General features: G+C 36.4%; 1 protein-coding gene across 2 annotated transcripts in view; it reads left to right on the top strand.

Moving 5' to 3' along the window:
• Nucleotides 1–15,688: 15,688 nt before the first annotated feature.
• Nucleotides 15,689–25,157, top strand: part of LOC105328883 (disintegrin and metalloproteinase domain-containing protein unc-71) — a 38,532-nt gene continuing 29,063 nt past the window's right edge. For both annotated transcript variants that reach the window (XM_034462445.2, XM_034462444.2), the window contains exons 1-3: nucleotides 15,689–15,877; nucleotides 20,705–20,841; nucleotides 20,953–21,035. In XM_034462445.2, coding sequence (XP_034318336.2) covers nucleotides 15,793–15,877; nucleotides 20,705–20,841; nucleotides 20,953–21,035 — 305 coding nt within the window. In that variant the 5' untranslated portion in view covers nucleotides 15,689–15,792. The remainder of the gene's footprint in view (nucleotides 15,878–20,704; nucleotides 20,842–20,952; nucleotides 21,036–25,157) is intronic.

Raw genomic sequence — 25,157 nt, 5'->3', positions numbered from 1 at the left:
TGTAGTGACAAATATATGACTTGGAACCCCCACTCCCAAACAAACTCAAATAAAAACTTTTCTTCCCTCCCCCCTCCCCTCCCTTGGCGACTGGTCTATTAAAATATAAATATAATTTGGGTGTCTAAAAACTTTTATAAACTGGTAAAAAATGTTATTCTTAAAAAAAATTATATTACACCTTGCATAATTGACAAATGATCTATTGAGATATGATCAGAGGTCATATTTCTACCTTGGGATCAATAAGTAGTATTCATTGACAAGTTAAAATTAATAACAAAAAATGATTCAAATTATAAATGTTTATACTCCACATTCACCCCCCCCCCCCACCCAATCTAACCTGGTTATAAAGATTCAGTCTTCTGAATACATTCTTACATGTGTACAGTAGCAATTTTTAAATCATTTTTTGATTGCTTTTTCTCTCGTGATTCACATTAACATTTTGGAAATTGCTTAATTCAATTTTTAAGATTTATAAACAAAATGTTATATGCATCACTTCCATGTGTATTCGCTTATTTGGGGCAATTGTAAAGTCTCCTAAACAAAGCAATGACATCATTAGGCTAGGAATTACTCACATGGATCAAACACTACTGTATAACATATGAATAAGATAAAATACATTATTATCTCTCGTTCTAAAGATGTCAGGGTGTCTCCAAGGGGGCATAATCTATATACAATTTTACGCGCAATGACACAAAGAGCAAAAATAAATTATATGGTTTAGGGATGAGGATCTCAGATCTCAGAAGTTAACAAAATATACATTGTATCATATCATTTCCTATTTCATAAAGGCAGGGGGGTGTTAAAGACAACACCTGGGGGTCATTAATGTACTTTACACCATTTGATGCATCATAATGACATTAGAAGATATTTTGTATGTTCCTGTTTCGTGGGGTCAGAACAGTCCCATAAGGTCATGACCTACATTGTATTTGATGCATTATAATACATTAAGAAAGAAATACTCCATCCTTCCTATTATAACTCATATAAAAATGATAAGTGTCTACACCTACTCACATGTAATATACAAATTTAACTAAAAATTGTTTATACAGGGTCAATATGGGGTCAACTCAATAGTGCATGCAGTCTGACAAATGAAAAAATTAACTTTTGCAACTAAAATGACAGAAACTTTACAAATGCGATAGGATAGGTAACGATGATAAGCTTATTTTTAAAAATATTAAAAGATGATGATACAGTATGCTGTCAAAGGGAGATCACATTTAGAAAGTGAAAGTAGAACTTATATATGTATGCATAGACATATAACGTTATGCTGGCATCTCATTATATTCTGCTACTGCTACTACATGTATTATGCTTACCTAAATTACCGGAGCTTGCATGTAGCCTTCATTTTTAATTAAACTGGTACAAAACAGTGTTATTTAGGGGCAAACACATGGTGCGGGTATTACTGTCTAATGACAGCATCTAGTTTTTTTCTGTCAACTGACTCAAGTAAATACCTCTTTTGTTCATTGCCTTTGAATTTTTAAACCAAAACTCTAACTCCTCTACTGCCTCTGAGCTGACTACTAAAGAAGTTCCAACTAGATCTGTTTAAAATACAAAAATGCAAATACCTAGTTCCTTAATCTGACCTCTTGGCCAAACACTACCTGTGTTGATATCAACTGACCAACCACAGACGCTATGCCATTGACCTCAAACCAAACACATTCCGCCTGTTGTGCTCTAATAATGTTTCTTTTCTAACTTTTCAATTCTACACTTAAATACACGCACTTTAATTTCTTGTATATTCTAGCTTAAACCCAGCCACTCTAACTTTTGTGTTGGTTCCCAGTGACACTTTTCAATAGCAACTAAAAACCCCAATTTCTCTAAATCTATCGGAATCTCAGAACTTATCCTTTCTGCTTCTCGCAAACTTGATCCCCCTCCGATACCGTCCTCTAAATACATTACTTTATTTCTTCTCAAACAACCAACTGGAGAATTACTTTTCATGAATGAATGATTTGTACATATTGAATCATCAAAAACTGTTTTTACATTTACGTTTGTTTCTTATCAAATGATTTAATTAAGAAAATTTTAACTTATCTTATTCACATCCATTTTCTCAGTACAGTCTCTCCTCCAGTGCCCTCTTTTATTACTGCGGTAGCAATGTCCAGACTTCCATGTTTGCGTAGGAGAATCGGAACATGAACTGCAACTGAATGGACATTTGGGGTGTGTCAGCTTGAAAGAAACTGTATGCCTACCACCTATCAGTGAGATGATATGTTCCGACCCGTTGTCATTACCCTCTAATAAACAGAAGCGAAAGCATATCATTATGCGTCCGTCTGAAGACGAAGAAACTATGATTTGAATGTACTCAGTGTGACAAGGTCTTTGCCAAATCTCTTTTTCACTGTTCGACACCAGAAAAGAGTCCACTATTCGAAAGACACGGTAAACACGCCAGAGACACCCAGTAGCTTTATGACCGCTGTCATTACAGAGTCAGACGATGACCAAGAATGGCCTGAAGACCATAGTGGGCTCATAAATGAACCTGACTATGAATGCGGCATGAATATTCGCAAAAGACGTCTTCCCTGCCTGGACTCAAATGTAAGGCACCCGAACACCAGACAAAGAAATGCCTACCGCATCAAGTGGGAATGCAGAGACAACTGGACCTCAAGAGGCGCCCTTGATTCCATTTAACTGTTCCTGCTGCAAGACTTAAGCTACCATGAAAGACACTAGCAAACAGACGGATGGAAGCAGTCACCAGAGAACAATGCCAGTTATCAGAAGATATCAGAAGGACGGGGAAAGAGTTGAAAGGTTCAAGGAGGACTTTTGGAAAGCATGAACCTGTGTTGATAAATGCGATGTAACAAGAAACAATGTTGAAAGTTGAATGTCATCATTTTAGAGCTCTTGTTTTGTTTTGATAATTCTGTTACTAATGGGGAAGGAAAGATGTTCCTGTATTAAAACACTTTGTTTTACCCCATTGTTATTTTTGGCATGGAAGTAATTCACAAAAAATAAAAAATAAATAAATAAGTTAATAAATAGAAAAATAATTAAACTCTGATATTTGACATGCGAGACGCATATATAGAAGCGTATGTAGTGTAACGGTGAAAAATAAAGGGGACTATTAACAAAGGAGTGTGTCTGAGGAGACCCAGAATGCTGTTTACCCCTTTCACGGGTGGAATAGCCCAATGTAATATAAGGAAGCGCTAAGATTCAGCGAGAGTTCGTCTAGAAGCTTGCAGTGAGCAGACGTACTAGAAGATAGAATAAAGCACGGGTAGAAGTAAGTTACACCAGTAGTACGAGAAGTCAACAAGAATTGTGGTGGGGTACTAGGAGAAGTAATCCGGAATAAGGGTGAAATAACCTGGTACCCCATTAACACAATAGGAACTCTGACAAGTGTAGTAGTTGGGGCTATATGGACCGGGGATATCGGCCTAGGTAGCTCAGAGGTAGAGCTCCTGATTAGAGTTGCAGGGGTGCCGGGTTCGATTCCCGGTCTAGCCATTTATTTTCATATATTTATATGGTCATTCCTCCTTTCCTATTACATTTAGTGCCGTGACCTGCCCCTGGAACTGACAGGTTAACTCCTGCCAGGGGAAGAACCTGGGTGATCTTCGAGGGCGAAGATCATTTAAGGAGGGATGAATGTAGTAGTTTGGGCTATATGGACGGGGATATCGGCCTGGGTAGCTAAGAGGTAGAGCTCCTAACTAGAGTTGCAGGGATGCCGGGTTCGATTCCCGGTCCAGCCGTATGTTTCAATGTGTTATATGCTCACTCCTCCTTTCCTATTACACAAGTTACACGGTGCAGGGTGCCCGGCTTTAGAACACACATCTTCACACACCTCGCCCTATAGTTATTATTTTGAGAACGAATCATTGATACTCGGGTAGAGTAAAGAAATTTTTTTTAATATATATAATACCCTTTTTCCTTGAAAAGAACCCGAAGATAACACGTAACATTAAATAATTTTAAAAGCAAACGGATTAGTATTCCAAAAATGCATGTGAGAAAAGAAAAGACTTCTTTTTAATTCGGCTGCTCTACTTGAGCTATGATGAATAAATCAATTTACTTAATCACAAATTTTAATCAACAATGTACACTATTTCTTTCTTCTCTCTAGAGCGCGAGCGTTTGCTACTGCGCTCGTGTGTATAACCGCACTAATATAAAAGTGCGCAACCCCGAATAAGATATAAATATTGCCAAGTCGACTATATCATAGGTACAAAGCTTTATTTTCAAAGTCTCAAAAGCCTAATTCAGGCACGTAAAACCTATAGCTATTACAATTACCTTATTTTATCTCGATCTTCTCCCGTCGGCTTCAACTCCAACATTGACTCTCAGCGTTCTGTCTCCGCTTTATATACCCTTCTGTCACGTGACAACAGCCTCGGAGAACAATACGGAGTTCAAAACAGGAAGTCATACAACTTACTATAGAGAACCGAAAGGAATCATTGATTTTCATTTACTACTTCTGATTCACTACCCACGCCTCCAAGAAATGCGTCTCGCATTTTCGATACTATAAACAATAAAGAAAACAAAATAAAGGAAATGCCCAATTTTTATAATGACACAAAATACAAAGGGCTTTCTGACTATTCGTGTCAACGCTTTAATATGTTCCAACCGTATTAAACTAGTCTTCCAGAATGTGAAACTTGCTACTTGCAAAATCAGGAAAAGTTTAATAACTAAAACTAATATTCATCTTCATGTATTTCCACAATCGACTTTCCATCTCTTTGGTAAGACTCCTGGATACGATCAAGACGCCTTCTCTTTGACCCGTCTGTTTGAGTAGCCTGCTCTACTTGGAAGAGTCTGAGTACCTTTATCTACTCCATTGGAAGGGAAGGCTGCCTGCACGCTGCGATCCTGTATAATAGTAGAAATAGTCGCCGATGGAACATTCTCTTTCATAGTTGTCATGGGATGCTTGAATGGAGTTGGTGCAACTGGCATCATAGGGCGCTTGCTCAACAGCTTAGAATTTGGAGTGTGGACGGGATCAGGTCTCGTTGGTTTCCTCTGTGTCACCTCTGGAGAAGTTTCAGAAGCTGTTTCACCCAAAACAACCGAGAGGGTCCCGGGATCCAACTGTTCCCAGTCTTCCTCACTCTCACTGTCAGCTTTAGCGTATACGCCATGGCGCGTCCGGCAGTGCCTGTCCATGTCGCTCTTCTTGTTTGTCGCATACTCACAATGACTGCACTCAAGCCGCTTTTGTCTCCGTTTTCTACCACATTCAACTACATGCTTCTCCCACTCAGATTCTTCTTGAATCCGCAATGAACACATGGGGCGGAGGTGTCCTTATTTTCTTTTTGTGGTTTTGGTGTTTGTCATGATCTACAGAATACAACGATCAACAATCAGCAAAAATGATTTAGGAAAACTCAAATAAAAACGATAAGTCTCTGCTTAAAAACAAGACTATCACGATCAAACAGCCTAACACTTATACTCTACAACATAATCATCATGCCATGCACGTACATTTCTAGTGCGCTTTGGTCTATCTAAAACGCTATTACTTGCGTTTCCACTGATTTCTGTATTATCTTCATTTTTATGAACTTCAAACATTTCTGGAATCTCATATTCCTGACTGTTTTCACTCTCTGATATATCAACATCATTTCCCCTTTGCAGTGTCCGCCCTTTACACTTTCGCATGCGACCGCAATGAATTACAGTGTTTTTCTCTTTCGTTCCACATTCAACCTTATGTAGGATGTCAGATAATTTTTCTTCAATAAAGAAAGGACCTCTCCAAAACGATGTCAATTTAGGAGAACATCCACTCTTTCTTGTGGGAAAAAACACATATACCATATATCCGGGTTTAAACGAGGACCATGAGAATTTTGTGTCATGGAATTTTTTCTGGCGCAGCATTTCACCTTGTATGTTTTCTCGGACCAGCTTATACTTTTACAGACTCTAATCGTTCTCGTAAAACCTAAACCCACTGACTAACTGGTATATCTTTTATGTCGGGAGGCATTTCATACATCTAATGGAGTGGTCGCTTTGCGTCCCAGCATGAGCATATTTGGCCAGAAATTAGAGGTCTCGTGCTCAGTAGAACGATATGCCATAAGTATGTAAGGAAGGTGCAGATCCCAATCACGTTGATTTTCTTGTACATAAGTGCTTAGCATGGAGAGCTACGTGCAGTTAAAACGCTCCACCATCCCGTCGGATTTCGGGTGGTAGGGTGTTGTGCGGGTCTTTTTGATCCCTAAAACAGCCGACACATCTCGAGAAAGAGTTTGCTCTCATATTGCCTTCCTTGGTCCGAATGAAATGTGAAGGGAATACCAAACCTTACAAAGACTGCTTCAACAATAGTGCGACCAATCGTTTCAGCCTCCATATTTGGCATAGCAAATGACTCTGTCCACTTAGTGAAGTAGTCAGACACAACTAAAATATGGCGATTACCTCTATCAGTTTCAGGTAGCTCACATAATATATCGGTCGCAATTCTTTCCATTGGCACATCTGATCCAGTAATCTGCATTGGTGCTATATGTTTAGGACTTGGATTTTTACGCCTAGTGCATTTGTCACAACCTGTAACATACTGATATACGTCCTTCTGAAGTCCTGGCCAATAATACCTTTGGCGTATCTTAGCCAACGTTTTTGTCACTCCCAAGTGTCTTGAGGTCTCATTGTCATGAAACATTTCCAAGACGCGTCTGCGCTCTTGGTCAGGTATAATGGCTTGATATGTTTCTTTATTTGAGGGGAGCAAAGACCACTTGCGCATTAACATCCCATTTTTCATAATGAGTCTAGGAAACTGATTCCACAGAGACTTTACTACATATCCCTGCATAGCGATATCACCGTATTTCGGTCGCTCTTCTTTTCCGACCCATTCTTGTACAAGTTGAATGTCTCTATTCTGCTCCTGAGCTTCCTGATGACAACATTCAATGTGGTCGTTTTTTACTTTTGATTTCTGCACAGTTCTCACCGATGATTCAATGGTCGGTGTATGATTTTCTGAAGAAGGATCAAAACCACACTGAGCGCATGGCACTCTACTTAGCGCGTCCGCATTTCCATGCTTTTTACCGGGTCTATATTCTATTTCCATATCGTAAGTACTAATGACTTCTAACCACCTAGCTAACTGACCCTCCGAATTTTTAAACCTTAGCAGCCATTTCAATGACCCATGACCTGTGCGGAGGAAAAACCTTTTACCATAGAGATAATGGCGATAGTGTTTCCTAAAGTGGACGACGGCTAATAGTTCCTTCCTAGTCACACAATATTTTCTCTCTGACTTTGTCAAGGTACGGCTAGCATATGCTATAACGCGTTCTTTACCATTAAGGTGTTCAATGTATAATGAAGGAATATTGAACAATTTTGAATCATTTTAAACTAGTTAAATATGTATTGCTAGATAACAATGAAAGTGAAATGAACCAAATTCACATGACTGACAACATATAAGAAGCCGGTCATTTTGCACCTTAAATTTATTTAAAGAGTTATCTCCCCTTGTTGAAAAAAAAAGAAAATTTTAATTTCGTCAAAATTTCTGCGGTAAATGATTCATGTTATTTCTTATTTTAATAAAGAGAAAGTTTATGCATGTATTAACCAAGAGAGTTTTACAAATTTTAAGTTACTTTTTACAATATCTTATTAAAACATATGTTGCCCATAAACTTCAATGCAAAATTCAAGGTGTAGTTAGTTGGACCATAATTAGTATTTTTAAAATTCCTTTGGTTGAGTATTTTTATTTGATAACACCTTCAAAATGATATCATGAGTACGAATATTGGACCATTCATTTATTAGGTACATAATGTGGTCGTTATACATCGAATACCTCTATGTTTTGAGACAAAACGGCACCTATTGACTCGTTGCTAGCATCCGTATCCAATACAAGTGGTTTTGTAATATCAGGAAGGGCTAAAATTGGCGCTGTTATAAGTTTATTGTGCAAGACCTCGAAGGCTCCTTGTGCAAGTTTTCCATCATATTTTCAAATGATTTGCCCACGACAATAATGTCATCAAGGTATACGAGACATTTATCCCACTTGAGTCCTGCAAGCACGGTTTCCATGAGTCTCTCAAACGTAGCAGGCGCGCAGCACAAGCCAAAAAGCATTACCTTAAACTGATACAATCCTTGACGAGTTACGAATGCAGTTTTGGGCTTGTCGCTCTCTTCCATGCTAACTTGCCAGTATCCGCTGTTTAGATCAAGGGTGGAAAACATCTCGTGTCCTGACAAATGATCAAACGCCTCATCAATTTTTGGAAGAGGATAAGCGCCCTTTGTGGTTACATCATTCAGTCGACGGTAGTCTACACAAAAGCGCATCGATTCGTCTTTCTTGCGTACTAGGGCTACTGGCGATGCCCAGGGACTGTTTGAGGGCTCTATCCCATTTTTCTCGAGCATTTCTTTTACTTGCGCATCAACTTCTTGGGACAAATGATTCGGAATTCTTCTAGGAGCTTACTTAATGGGTTGCTTAGCCTGTTCTGTGTTGATTTTATGGCGCACTACAGACCTCCCCCAGCTAATTCCCTGCAGAGGGTTGACCTTCCGTTCCGCGTGCATGTTGCACTATCACATGTCAGAAACTTACCGGTTTGTAGTTTACAATGTCTCATCCACCTACGTTTCGTCTTATTTTACCTCCCGTCTGTAACTTGCAAATTTCATTGTGTAAAGTCAGCACAACAGTCATAGCCACAGGTTTCGCATTTTACTTTTGATTCTCATATACCTAACATAAGGGGCCTACATATTGCATATCAATTTCAACAAGAGACACCCCTCTAACTAATGATAATCATTTTACCTCCCGTCTGTAACTTGCAATTTCATTGTGTAAAGTCAGCACAACAGTCATAGCCGCAGGTTTCGCATTTAACTTCTGATTCTCATATACCTAACATAATGGGCCTACATATTGCATATCAATTTCAACAAGAGACACCCCTCTAACTAATGATAATCATTAAAAATCATTTCATGAATTTAAGCAACACTCATAAGCCTTCAAGTACAGCAACTCTCAATTTTACAAAAAATATTGACGGGCACTTTATTCGAAACTGTCCCTTGCTACCTGATGCGCGTTGCCGCCTTTCTTTCAGTTGTGCGCGGTATAACTCTGTTTGATTAGATGGTGCAAACCTCTCCTCAAGCGCTTTGACTAGCAAGTCGTACTGTTGTCCGGTTTCTGCAGAAACGTTTCCTAATACCCCTTGCGCCGCTCCTCTTAACGACACAGCTAGGTATAAACCCTTTTCCTTATAATTCCAGTTATTGAGAGACGCGCACGCATCGAAATGGGATTTATAATCTAGCCACGAATGAGTCCCATTAAACGTTGCAGGCTTAATATTAAATTTGGCCGTAGTCTTTTTATCCTGGTCTCTCTTTTCATTATCAACAATGCGGTCTATCCGCCGAGGGAATGCGCTCTCTGAATCAGCGTTTACTTCAAACCGCTCCGCCCGTTCTTATGGCATGTGTGTATGCGCTGGTGTTTGATGTAGCGCATCCGCCGTTAAATGATCAAGCGCATTAGCTCTCAGCGGTTGCGCTTCAGTGTGGTTTACAATACTTTCCAAGTATTGCGCATTTGCTGAATGTCTCGCAGGCCCTCTCTTCTTCTGCGCCCCAGCTTTCCTCAAAGTTACTCCATCCGAATTCCCAATGATCGCTGGACTATCAGACTGTCTCATGCCAAGCAAAACTACCGTATCCTCGGCTGCTGGCGAATGTGCATGGTGATAACTACCACTTGCACTTACCATTGTCTCAATACCCGAGTCGCGCACTCGTGTATTACCAATCGGAGTTGACCGATTTTTTATTTCTTAGCGCAATCGTTCGCAGCTCTCATCCAGAAAAGAAATCTCTTCATCTATCATTCTATCCATGATAAATAATTACAAATAAAATTGAAATTTATAGTAGAAATCAATTCGCCGAATCCCCATAAGCTGCCACCAAATTTATGTAACGTTTTTGAGTTCTTTTTAATTCGGCTGCTCTACTTGAGCTATGATGAATATTAAATCAATTTTCTCAATCACAAATTTTAATCAACAATATGTACACTATTCTTTTCTTCTCTCTAGAGCGCGAGCGCTTGCTACTGCGCTCTTATGTATAACCGCACTAATATATAAGTGCGCAACCCCGAATAAGATATATATATATATATATTGCCAAGTCGACTATATCATAGGTACAAAGCTTTATTTTCAGGTCTCGAAAGCCTTATTCAGGCACGTAAGACCTATAGCTATTACAATTACCTTATTTTATCTCGATCTTCTTCCGTCGACTTCAACTCTAACACTGACTCTTAGCATTCTCTCTCCGCTTTATATACCCTTCTGTCACGTGACTAAAGCCTCGGAGAACAGCATGGAGTTCAAAACAGGAAGTCATACAACTTACTATAGAGAACCGAAAGGAATCTTTGATTTTCATTTACTACTTCCGCTTCAACAGCAATCGACACTCATCAAGTTTGACTTGCGTTACTTTTCATCCACTGGTTTTAAAATTATTAATTTTTGAAAAATTTTCTATTAAATTATCTGATTAGAGCTGCGCTGGTGCATCTATTTACCAAAATGGGTCCAAAATAAACCCTAATGAACCTAAATATGATGACGAAATTAATTTTAAACATCTCAACTCGTTTTTCAATACTAATTGGGCTCTCCTTTAAAAAAAAAACCTGAACCAAATTTTCACCACACCTGATATAAATAAAACGAATAATGTGTCAAATGGGGGGGGGGGGGGGTGCTGGGACACGTATTGCTTGTGCAATAATCTAAGAATGTTTGTTTTTATACTTAATGCATATTGATATGAAAAGAAAGTTTCCATTTACCCAGTAGCTTCCGTTATTTTGGTCCGTGCGATACTTTAAAACAATTTCTGGTTTTTGCACTGCATGAATATTTGAGAGAACATCACACACAGTTTCTTTATTTGGTGTTATGTGTGTGTGTAGCGACAAAGTGGTAATGCATCATATCTTTGCAGGGTTTATGTAACGCGTCTTTAGTGAAGTAGAGAGTTACTTAACGTACACAATTAATTTTGAAAAATACATGCAATCAAATTTTTAACGCTTTATTGTTCTCTACACATGAAATCGGCATTGTGAACAAATCAGCATCCTATTCTCCCTATACCTTTGATCATATAGAATACATGTATGTTTCTTTCTATATTGAAGTTTGATTCATAATTAGCTGTTTACTTAGGAAAAGGAGTCTTAACATTTTGAAAAAAATTATTGTTGAAACCGGACTGATAAATTTTATTTAGATTATAACACATTTAAGAAAACAATTTTCATGCGCAGATCAAGAGGGGAGGGGAGGGGGGCAAGGGGTTTGGACGTCCCCCCACACCCCCTTTCCTCGGAAAAATTGAGGCTTAAATTTACATAGTAAAATTACTGAAAATACATGTAGGCCTAGAACCCCCTCCCCACCCCCCAAAAAAATTGTGTCCGCTTATGAAGCTCTCTCTCTCTCTCTACTATAATCGTATTTCTAAACAACAGTGGTGAATAAATCCCGGGTTTATACAATTGATGGTGAAATATCACTACAATTAATTCTAGCTTGATGCCCCCAAAAGAAACCAAGCCCCGTTTTCTCCGACATGATACCCTCAAGAAAACCCTCTTCCCGGGGAAACTTCCCCTTATGTACAGATTTAATCTTTTTAAACCTCTATAAAATAAGGTTCGTCGTTCTATCTATACTCCTGTTATTTGCAACGCTTTACGGGAAAACCGGTGATTTTATTATGGAGCGGTGCGTGCAAATTTTAAATTCGATCAAAATTGTCATAGGAATATTTTTTTTATATAAAGGCAAATTTACATTTTTCAGTGTCTCTGTGATAATACTACGAATCGATTGTTAACCGTACAATTGCTGAAAATTATATAAATATAAGTAATAGCGAATCATTCTTTGAATTTAATGAGGAGATAAAATACGCGGTCGGACGTGATCAAATCTATCATAAAGACCTTCGGGCTTTTTTAGACGGTGGCTATAAATAGCCACGGTCTATTGCTACGGTCCTGACCGGAAGAGTATTTCTCACGGGGACCCTAGCGGATAACGAACGATAACTCTGTTAGGTATGCAGTGTTGCACGCAATGTTTATCTATGTGTCGATTTCAGTATGATAACTAATTTTAATCTTATCAGATATTTTAAGCATTATAGCTGCTTATCATTTTGTACATATATTTAAATTATTTATGAAATTGTGTTTTATTTTAAATGAGCCGTTACCCTGTCTGCTTACGCGGTATCGATAATTTATGCACCGACTGCCAGATGTGACGTTAAACTCTGTATCAGGACTGCAAAAACTATATCACTGCGATAATTGGCGAAGAGATCTCACAATAATCGCTTCATGTTTTTTTTATGATGTAAAAAATTGTCAGAAACACACACAATTTAAAAAGGTTTGCCATTTCACATTTCAGCAAGTATGCTTCATCGATTAATTCATTCATTTTCAACGCATTAATTTTAGTTGAGGAAGAATATTTTTTTTTTGTAGCTTATTCTAAAGAATTTACAACAGATACTGATAATGAATATTAGATTAATTACATTTTATTGAACTTCAACCGATCAATGGCACACTTTCTTCTACAAGTGTTCACGTGTTCTTTTAACAAACAAAAAACTTGAAATTTACGATACAAATGTGTTTAATTTTGGACTATCCTGTGATTTACCTAATTTTGTAACCCACTCAGTCTGTAGGAACATTAATATTTTTAGAGGCACCTCAATATTCATCAGACAATATTTACTAATGATGTTGACGCTTTACTTGCTGCTGACTTTCCATCAAACACGCTAATCGATCGACCTCGGATTGTAAAATTCACGTGCAAATGAAGTCGCCATTTTACATGTACATGTATAAACAAACAACATTTTACGATGTTTCAAAGATTTTCAGTTCAGATTTTTTGTAAGCAAATAAGGGATTAAAGACATGCTGTAAAACGTCTTATGGATTTCACGGCGTATCAGCTCTTGTATCTCTAATTTGCAGCAAACGCTAGCTTTTTTGTGAGAAAAAACAATCGGTTCAACTCATGCAATAGTCCATATACATTTATGGTACATTGTGAACGGTAATGTAAGATATAATAATTTTGTTCACTTAACAGTTTCTGACGAATTTTTCACGCTTAACTGAAAAACGCAATTTGATGAGCGAAGTACAATCTGTGACTTTAATCCATATGCACCCGTCTCTGCTACTAGAGAACATTTTCTTTGGTTTAGGGGGATTTTTACGCAAACAGATAACATTATTTACACATGTACGTAAATATCACCCGTTTTGTTCTCAAATAATGTTTAACTCGCGAGTACAACTCTATTATGAGCTTTCTTCGACATTTGTTTCCATTTACAAATAGGCGGGCCTATATATATGCGCCAGTTTGTTGCGACTTGTAATCGAAATAAGTGTCATCACTCAACGAAATGCTACATCGGCCGTAGCGTATACATCCATGCTATATTTGCGATAAATAATGAAACATGAAGGTAAAGAATGTGCTTCATAGATGACTGTAGTATTCTGCTGAGCTACAGAACTATAGCTTTCCGGAAATATTGCCGGGATTTGCGGACCGTAGATCTATTGTATATACTATATAGTACATGCAAAGAATAAAATGAAATTTATATACACAGCTGTACGGTCAGAAAAACATGCGTTTAATTTGGATTTTGTTTGTAGGTTTTTGAATAATTAATCTATATTTCTTGTAAGTTTACTAGAAAAGTTTAATGTTGCAAGTAAATTTTGCGTGTACTGAGAAGCGATAAAATATACATGTGACTTTCCCAAATTCAGTCAAATGATTTGAATAAATTTATAGCTAAATACAATTAGACAAATGTACTTTAAAACGTTGATTAATGAAACTGCCGCGACTGAATATTGAATGATATTTTTTTTCTTAAACTTTTATTCACTTTCGTTGTGAGCAAATGGAAATAATCCACTACAGTTGAAGATAAAATAGTGATTGACTCTTCTGTTTCATGATGACGTGCATTCCAAAGGCAATACCAGTTTTATCAAACAGGTTCTTGCAAACCATTCCGTTTTCTGTACACCTAAATGTATAACTGACTATGAGGACAAAAGCAAGTGTGATGGTCCACAAGCAAGTGTGATGATGCAACTTTTTCCCCGTGACGAAATTGAGGAAAAATGCTGTCGAGAGGGACAATAAACATACTACATGTATGCCCAAATAGTTAGTAAAAACCTGATAAGTATTTTATCATACTAAAGCTTTATTTGTTCTCGTTACTTTAAGAAATCTATAATATCTTTAAAGCACAAAAGTCCAATCAACACTTTTCAAAAGTTGTTCCCCTTTGCAGGGTCAACCCAATGGTCAAAACGGAAAAAACCAAATTTCCCCTTCTTTTATATACAATCAAAAAGTTTGGCGTACTGTGATGAAATCGCTTTGGATTTGATTTATTCATTCAATATGTGGTGGCAACCCACATATTTCATGAGTCATTCTGGGGCAATCAAAATACATTTGTGTAGTACATGTATTACCGAAAACGGAGTTTTAATATCAACTGATATAGATACAAACATATAGATACAAACTTATAGATACAAACTTCTATACTACAAAGGCTACTGTGATAAATCTATGGATTTTCCCCAAAAGATGACGATAAAGAGACGCAGCATTTGTAAAGTGTGGATTGTGAACACAACTACGATTTCAACAGAATTATCCATGTAAGTAACTCACGACCAGTTGTGCTAGTACATGTATGAGACTCTGGCTGTGGATTTTCGACAACAATAATTTACATACATGCAATATGCCATTTTCAAACGGCACCACCGTTTAACAGTACTTTCAGTACTTTGATTTGGATTTGATTACTCCCGACCGTATTGGATCGCCCCACAATACTCAAAGAATAAGTCCTTATTCCTTAAATAAAGTCAATGTTTCGAATGTGTTTGGTGGTTTTTTTCTCATAAAACGGTTTTATCTTCGTTATTGACACTAAATATGTATATCTGAAAGTGGGGGAGGGCCAGACATATTCAAAATATTGATAGGCAAAAAAAAAAAAAAAAAAAAAAGAATCGCAAATTTTCTAAATATTCAGGGGTTGGGAGGGGAGGGAGTGTTCCATATAAAACTTGTTTTTTAATATTAACCGTATAATATTTTCACATGCTCCCCAAATACATGTATACATGTATCGAGGCGCATATCAGTGGGGGGAGTAATACCTGGGGGAGGGCTCCCTGCAAACCCACCCCCCCCCCCCACTCCCACCCCCATGTTGTTTTGTGTTTGAATAAGTAAAATTACATGTCTCAGTTCAATATGAAGCGCCTGTGTACTACAAAATGAAAAAGTCACCCCCCCCCCCCCCCCCAAAAAAAAAAAACACACACACACACACCAAAAAATAGACAGAAGAAAGAAAGGAAAACCTGTAAGAGTTGTCTACCATTCTGTGCATATCAAGCGTCACAGTGACGCAGATGTTTAAAGCATTTTAACAGGAGATGTAAAGCGAAAGATGTAAATACAAGATTTTATGATGTAGTGGAGCTAACACCAAATATACGAGATGGGGACGATCAATGTCCTTTGTGTTCTCCATGTGATATTGTGTATTATCGGTGTGGATTATGTCGCTAAAGCAGAGAAGATCGGTGAGTTTTGAGGTTTTCTATTGTCATCGATTTTCGCTATTTTTGAAATGTTGGAGATGAGTCACTGGTTGTCTGTGAATACAATGGTGCCGCTAACTCGGCCGTGAGGGTGGTAGATTTTAACGAAAAACATCACTCTCTTCTACATGTTCAAAACACGTTTTGTATTTTGACAATTCAATGTGAAACAGTATTGCATAAATTATCAGAAAGTTTTCTTGCCGAACATACCGAAGCATAATTGTGTTGTTTCAGCCACAAGGGCTTGTGTAAAAAAGCATCGTTAAAAAAAGTGGGTACATCATAGTAATTATGCACTTAAATCACGGGAATTGTAAAGAAAAAAAAACGTTTAAAGATTGGTACCTAGGGGGATTTTTTCAGGGGTACCGAATTTGTTAACTATGTTTTTTTTTCTACACAACCCCATTTGTTTTTAGCTATTACACATGTTACAGTTCTAGCATTTTTAAAAACAGTTGTATGAATCGCCATAACATGTATATATAGTCTTTATATTCTATATAAGTACTAATTTCTTGGGCCTATTCGAATAGGAAACTTAATCATGTTCATTCAGACTTCCATGATGGGCAAAAATGAATATTGAATCAATACAGAATCTGAAGCCAGTGTCTGTACACTGGACTCTGTCTGATCTGATATTGTTATGAGGTCATGGATGATTTTACAGGGATTTTATTAAACAGCATGCCATTAATGTAAACAATGCCTTGATGCAGGCTAAATTACTCTTTCGATGTAACAGTGATTTTATAAACCATGTCATTCATGTAATCAATACCTTTGACATGTTTGATGCAATTTAATTTAGTTTTCTAATGTGATACATGCTAAACATTTTCATACTAATAAGATAATGCATCCATTATTCATGCTATTGATAGAGATGTATGAATTACAAAATCCAACATGTAAAAGGTGGATTATTCATTAAAATGCTGCACAATATACCCTTAAACCTTGAAAATTAGCCGGATTTGATAATGAGCTGGTTTTAAAATTAAGCAACCTATTTCTTGCACTGAAAATTCCTCAAAAAATAAGCCTGTTTTGAAAATAAGCCTGATTTCATTACAATGCCAGTTTTCGTGTGTAACATGCATCTGTGTATATTATGCATGCTTACATAGTGTATTCAATTCGTTTAAAGTATTAACATACATTTGTGAATCTAAATGAGAACAACCAACAAAGGTATTTACTTAATTGATAATTAATCCAATTATTTGATAATCATAAAATAAAATTGTGATGAAACGTCTGTATAAGTTGTTTATGGTCATTATCAAGTCATACAAATGATCGGTCTATTTTTAAAGTGTCCATCTGTATGCAAACTAATTACGACATAATGGGACATAAAGTAAATTAATAATTTTTTAATCAAATGATAATTATTGCTTATCTTCTTATACTCATAAACTGTGAAGTCCGACAGGACAGTGCATGCTTCTGACACCGAAAATCAACATTGACCACACGGCGAATCAACAGGTGACTGGTCATGTAATGGCGAATACACTGGCTAGACCTTGTTAGATGCAAGGAACAGTGGTCAGAGTGCATTATAAATATTCTATTTATACATGAAATAAAATTGATTTAAAGACACTTTGTGACTTTTCATTTCTCTTACAGGTTTTTACTGTTTACCTGGATATACCATTTTTAGAACAGTCAAATAGATCACAACCAATCAATTACAACTTATATTGTTTTGATAATAAGCTGTGATTATGATCTATTTGAAAATAACAAACATCTACACAACACTGATGACATCTAAATAACTTCTACAAGCGTTTTTATGACTTAAATTTAGAGGACAATAAATTTTTTATCAGATAAAAAACAAAATTTTAATGAAAAACGGATAAAAACGGAAATTTACGGAAAAAAACTAGGAAAAATTTTGTTTGTGTCGGCGGGTTTAAGTTAGGGTCGGTCGGGAAAGCGGAAACAAACCTATTTTTTTGTTAGGCCTAACCTACAAAAACGCTCAGATCCTACCATTTTTAGATGTTTTTATCCGATTGTGAAGTTTATATTATTTCTATTAAAAAGTCTGTTTTTGAATATGACACAAACAAACATTCTTAGGATTCATGCAGAAAAAAATCTGATAAAATAAAAAAAATCTTGACCTACCTAACCTAATTTTTTCATCAGTGTTACCCTAAACACACAATTTTTTTTTATAGGCCTCATGTTAAAGCTGGTACAATGTACATAGTATTGCCGGTACAACATGTCAATGTACACAATATAGCTGGTACAAACACTTTTAATCATGTTAATGCTGGTACAATGTACACAATATAGCTGGTACAAACACTTTTAATCATGTTAATGATGGTACAATGTACACAATATAGCTGGTACAAACACTTTTAATCATGTTAATGCTGGTACAATGTACACAATATAGCTGGTACAAACAATTTAATCATGTTAATGATGGTACAATGTACACAATATAGCTGGTACAAACACTTTAATCATGTTAATGCTGGTACAATGTTCACAATATAGCTGGTACAAACAATTTAATCATGTTAATGCTGGTACAATGTACACAATATAGCTGGTACAAACACTTTTAATCATGTTAATGCTGGTACAATGTACACAATATAGCTGGTACAAACAATTTAATCATGTTAATGCTGGTACAATGTACACAATATAGCTGGTACAAACAATTTATTGCTGGTACAATGTACACAATATAGCTGGTACAAACAATTTAATCATGTTAATGCTGGTACAATGTACACAATATAGCTGGTACAAACACTTTTAATAATGTTAATGCTGGTACAATGTACACAATATAGCTGGTACAAACAATTTATTGCTGGTACAATGTAGTAATACACAACATGCACATTATTCAAATTTTTCTTAGTGTAATAACAAATCATTTAATATTTATTCGTTTGATGAGATATCGGCGCTTCTGATTGGTTGAAAAATTTCTTTGATACCTGCATCAATAAAATTTTAGCCGGATCTACTTTTCTCAACTGCTCTGATCTAACACTATTTATAGAACGGGAATTTCCAAGATAAACACTGTCAACAAAATGTAAAGTTGTGTCTGTTTTATTGTCAGCAAACAAAATGCAAACTTGTGAATATAAAAACTTGAAAGTTTAACCTTCAAAAATAAACAAAACACTTTGTTTGATTCACGAAATAGAAAATTAAGCGTCTTCTCACGATTTCGTCTGCTTGAGATCAATCAACATTTACAGCGAGGCTGGCTGTTCCTTTTCCAGGAATATTATAACGAACATATAGGCCTATAAACTTTCACGGTAACACTGCTGTTCAAATTTGGTAACGATAATTTTTACATTTACACACGTAGATGATCGGTCATCAAAATAAGCGTCGTAAAGAAAAGCTATGAGCGATGCATCAACTCCTTCTGCGCATTCCAAGCGGCTGATATACCATTTAAGTGCATCACTGGCTATCTAGTAACCACAAAGTTTACAAAAGTCGCTTATACATACTATTCTCTGTCGACAAATCAGCTATTTTCGTCCACGATCGCTTTTCCTTGAATGGTTATGTCGAGTTGCATATTCCAGCGATCTCACATGAAATGTAGTTTTAATACGAGTTTTTCTGCACAGTGAATGATATCACAAGCTATCGCATGTATTTTCCTTTCGTTTTCAATTCAGCTGGTTCAGATTTTACCTCACTATTTGTGTTTAATCCATTAAATTCAGCCCAGTAGCTTTGCATCAGCTGAAGGCGAATCCATTTTGAATATTGTTGCTGTTGTTGTTTTGTATTCATACGCGCCGCTTCATTTACATTATTTACATTTTTAATCAATGACACTTCACATTTTTTTATTTGAAAATGTTTTATTAAATGATAAGAAATGAAGATAATAATTTTTCTATTGATCGACGTATCAAAGAAAAAATTGACCGGAAAACTTTTTCATCAATGCGCTACGCGCATTGATGAAGTTTTCCGGTCAATTTTTTCTTTGATACGTCGATCAATAGAAAAATTATTATCTTCATTTCTTAATACATACATATACTGGTAGTGATTAATCAAATAGAATGGAAATAAAGAAAAACAACTTTTGCAGTATTTTTTCACTTTTGATATGTGGAGATACACGTTTTTGTAAATATGGTAATTGTGCTGTAAAACTGAGGGCATTGAGACCTAGATAACTTGGTTAGTTAACATGGTTATAACTTAATTAATATAAAGTTAACCAGTTATCATATTATCATGTTATAACTTAGTTACCCAGGGTGGGTGGGATGAAGGGGGAGGCTAGTTTACCTACTATGACTCCAATTTTTAATATCACTATTAATAATTCAATCTTTTTAAGGTATATTTTGTTTGCTGCGAGAAAGGGGGGGGGGCTGAACCCTCCCTGATGCTATGTTCCTAATGGTTAGGTCAAAACCCCCCCCCCCCCCCCCCACAGCCGTGAGCCCTCCCGGTTCCGATGCCTATGATAATACCATTCGTCTTTTTATTACTGTAACATCCCTCTTTCACCATGTTTACAATCATTTCATCATACAGTTGAACTTCGATATCTCGAACACCAATATCTCGAATACAATGGATATGTCGAAAAGATTTTTAAGTTTCAACCACTTATTTTTTAAAGTTTTTTTACCCTCGATATCTCGAATACTCGGATATCTCGAAGATTTCAAACAGTCCCATCTAGTTCGAGATAACGAAGTTTGACTGTATTTATGGTATTTAAGCACCTTTAAGTTATTTCATTTGTTTTATTCTTTTCAGGATATGACTATGTTCAGCTCCTTAAACAAATTCCTGCCAACATTCCACTCCCGTATGAAATCATTTTTCCAAAGCGTGTCGTAGCCAAAGGAATGGCAACTGGGATATCAACTCGGGAATCTAAAATTGGACACCATGTGAGTATAGAGAAATCGATGATATTCATGAATATTCATGAGTTTATTGTTTCTGTTTAAATGTTATAATATACGATCAAAAAATGAACAAACTGAATATGCTTGATGTAGGGAACATATGAACATCTGGATCAAGTGACGTTTCAGCTGGTGGTGGATGAACAGACCCACAAAATCAAACTACAGAGAAACAGGTGAGACTGTTATATAACTGTCTGGTGTTGTACCACAAAATCAAACTACAGAGAAACAGGTGAGACTGTTATATAACTGTCTAGTGTTGTACCACAAAATCAAACTACAGAGAAACAGGTGACACTGTTATATATAACTGTCTGGTGTTGTACCACAAAATCAAACTACAGAGAAACAGGTGAGACTGTTATATAATTGTCTGGTGTTGTACCACAAAATCAAACTACAGAGAAACAGGTGAGACTGTTATATAACTGTCTAGTGTTGTACCACAAAATCAAACTACAGAGAAACAGGTGAGACTGTTATATAACTGTCTGGTGTTGTACCACAAAATCAAACTACAGAGAAACAGGTGAGACTGTCATATAACTGTCTGGTGTTGTACCACAAAATCAAACTACAGAGAAACAGGTGACACTGTTATATAACTGTCTGGTGTTGTACCACAAAATCAAACTACAGAGAAACAGGTGAGACTGTTATATAACTGTCTGGTGTTGTACCACAAAGTCAAACTACAGAGAAACAGGTGAGACTGTCATATAACTGTCTGGTGTTGTACCACAAAATCAAACTACAGAGAAACAGGTGACACTGTTATATAACTGTCTGGTGTTGTACCACAAAATCAAACTACAGAGAAACAGGTGAGACTGTTATATAACTCTGTCTAGTGTTGTACCACAAAATCAAACTACAGAGAAACAGGTGAGACTGTTATATAACTGTCTGGTGTTGTACCACAAAATCAAACTACAGAGAAACAGGTGAGACTGTTATATAACTCTGTCTGGTGTTGTACCACAAAATCAAACTACAGAGAAACAGGTGAGACTGTTATATAACTGTCTGGTGTTGTACCACAAAATCAAACTACAGAGAAACAGGTGAGACTGTTATATAACTGTCTAGTGTTGTACCACAAAATAAAACTACAGAGAAACAGGTGAGACTGTTATATAACTGTCTGGTGTTGTACCACAAAATCAAACTACAGAGAAACAGGTGAGACTGTTATATAACTGTCTGGTGTTGTACCACAAAATCAAACTACAGAGAAACAGGTGAGACTGTTATATAACTGTCTAGTGTTGTACCACAAAATCAAACTACAGAGAAACAGGTGAGACTGTTATATATAACTGGCTGGTGTTGTACCACAAAATCAAACTACAGAGAAACAGGTGAGACTGTTATATAACTGTCTGGTGTTGTACCACAAAATCAAACTACAGAGAAACAGGTGAGACTGTTATATAACTGTCTGGTGTTGTACCACAAAATCAAACTACAGAGAAACAGGTGAGACTGTTATATAACTGTCTAGTGTTGTACCACAAAATCAAACTACAGAGAAACAGGTGAGACTGTTATATAACTGTCTGGTGTTGTACCACAAAATCAAACTACAGAGAAACAGGTGAGACTGTTATATAACTGTCTAGTGTTGTACCACAAAATCAAACTACAGAGAAACAGGTGAGACTGTTATATAACTCTGTCTGGTGTTGTACCACAAAATCAAACTACAGAGAAACAGGTGAGACTGTCATATAACTGTCTGGTGTTGTACCACAAAATCAAACTACAGAGAAACAGGTGAGACTGTTATATAACTGTCTGGTGTTGTACCACAAAGTCAAACTACAGAGAAACAGGTGAGACTGTTATATAACTGTCTAGTGTTGTACCACAAAATCAAACTACAGAGAAACAGGTGAGACTGTTATATAACTCTGTCTGGTGTTGTACCACAAAATCAAACTACAGAGAAACAGGTGAGACTGTTATATAACTGTCTAGTGTTGTACCACAAAATCAAACTACAGAGAAACAGGTGAGACTGTTATATAACTGTCTGGTGTTGTACCACAAAATCAAACTACAGAGAAACAGGTGAGACTGTTATATAACTGTCTAGTGTTGTACCACAAAATCAAACTACAGAGAAACAGGTGAGACTGTTATATAACTGTCTGGTGTTGTACCACAAAATCAAACTACAGAGAAACAGGTGAGACTGTTATATAACTGTCTAGTGTTGTACCACAAAATCAAACTACAGAGAAACAGGTGAGACTGTTATATAACTGTCTAGTGTTGTACCACAAAATCAAACTACAGAGAAACAGGTGAGACTGTTATATAACTGTCTGGTGTTGTACCACAAAATCAAACTACAGAGAAACAGGTGAGACTGTTATATAACTGTCTAGTGTTGTACCACAAAATCAAACTACAGAGAAACAGGTGAGACTGTTATATAACTGTCTGGTGTTGTACCACAAAATCAAACTACAGAGAAACAGGTGAGACTGTTATATAACTGTCTGGTGTTGTACCACAAAATCAAACTACAGAGAAACAGGTGAGACTGTTATATAACTGTCTAGTGTTGTACCACAAAATCAAACTACAGAGAAACAGGTGAGACTGTTATATAACTGTCTGGTGTTGTACCACAAAATCAAACTACAGAGAAACAGGTGAGACTGTTTTATATAACTCTGTCTGGTGTTGTACCACAAAGTCAAACTACAGAGAAACAGGTGAGACTGTTATATAACTGTCTGGTGTTGTACCACAAAATCAAACTACAGAGAAACAGGTGAGACTGTTATATAACTGTCTAGTGTTGTACCACAAAATCAAACTACAGAGAAACAGGTGAGACTGTTATATAACTGTCTGGTGTTGTACCACAAAATCAAACTACAGAGAAACAGGTGAGACTAAGACTGGGACAATTCTGTACTAAGCCGATTCGGTACATATCACGATACATGAGATGCGATACGATACATATCATGATACATTGCAACTAAATGAAAACATGAATAAGGGTTAAAAATCTATTCAATCTGTCGTTGTATTACCGCATGTCCAAAGTTATTTTGATATATTTAAAATGAGCGTTGCACAATTTACAAATTACTTAAGTCTCATATACACTTTTTCATAAACAAGTAATCCAAAAGTTGTCCACACTCCAGATTTAGCTTCCTAACAGTTTTGACAACTTTACGAGGTTTTCTGCCATCTTTGTACTTTCATATTAGGCTCACAGACTAAAAATAGCAGATATATGAAGCTCCGATATTTTTGGAAAATAAAAAAAGTTCGCTTAGGTATCGTTGTATTAATGGTAAATGTATCGATCCAAATATCGTCAAAATAAATACCGTGATGCATCGGTGGATCGTCCCATCCCTAGGTGAGACTGTTATATAACTGTCTGGTGTTGTCCCACTGTCTTCTTCAACCAAGACACTCATCTCTCTCTGTCTCCTGCATGAAACTTAGAGGTGCATGTGACTTACTTAGATATACATTGACTTATATAGAGATACATGTAAATTATTTATCATGTTTATAATTACATGGGGCTTATTTAAAAATATATTAGACTTCTTTAGAGATAAATGTGACTTATTCAGAGATGTTTATGATTTTATGCAGTTGACTTATTTAGAGACATTTGTGTCATGTTGAGAGATGTATGTGACTTATTTAGAGATCACTGTGACTTATTAAGAGATGCCTGTGACTTATTTACAGATCACTGTGACTTATTAAGAGATGCCTGTGACTTATTTAGAGATCACTGTGACTTATTAAGAGATGCCTGTGACTTATTTAGAGATCACTGTGACTTATTAAGAGATGCCTGTGACTTATTTAGAGATCACTGTGACTTATTAAGAGATGCCTGTGACTTATTTAGAGATCACTGTGACTTATTAAGAGATGCCTGTGACTTATTTAGAGATCACTGTGACTTATTAAGAGATGTCTGTGACTTATTTAGAGATCACTGTGACTTATTAAGAGATGCCTGTGACTTATTTAGAGATCACTGTGACTTATTAAGAGATGCCTGTGACTTATTTAGAGATCACTGTGACTTATTAAGAGATGCCTGTGACTTATTTAGAGATCACTGTGACTTATTCAGAGATGTATGTGACTTATTTAGAGATCACTGTGACTTATTAAGAGATGCCTGTGACTTATTTAGAGATCACTGTGACTTATTAAGAGATGCCTGTGACTTATTTAGAGATCACTGTGACTTATTAAGAGATGCCTGTGACTTATTTAGAGATCACTGTGACTTA

This window comes from Magallana gigas, chromosome 10, assembly GCF_963853765.1.
Source record: "Magallana gigas chromosome 10, xbMagGiga1.1, whole genome shotgun sequence".
Taxonomy (NCBI): domain Eukaryota; kingdom Metazoa; phylum Mollusca; class Bivalvia; order Ostreida; family Ostreidae; genus Magallana; species Magallana gigas.
The sequence above is the reverse complement of the archived record's forward strand: the minus strand, read 5'-3'. Positions and strand labels throughout refer to the sequence as shown.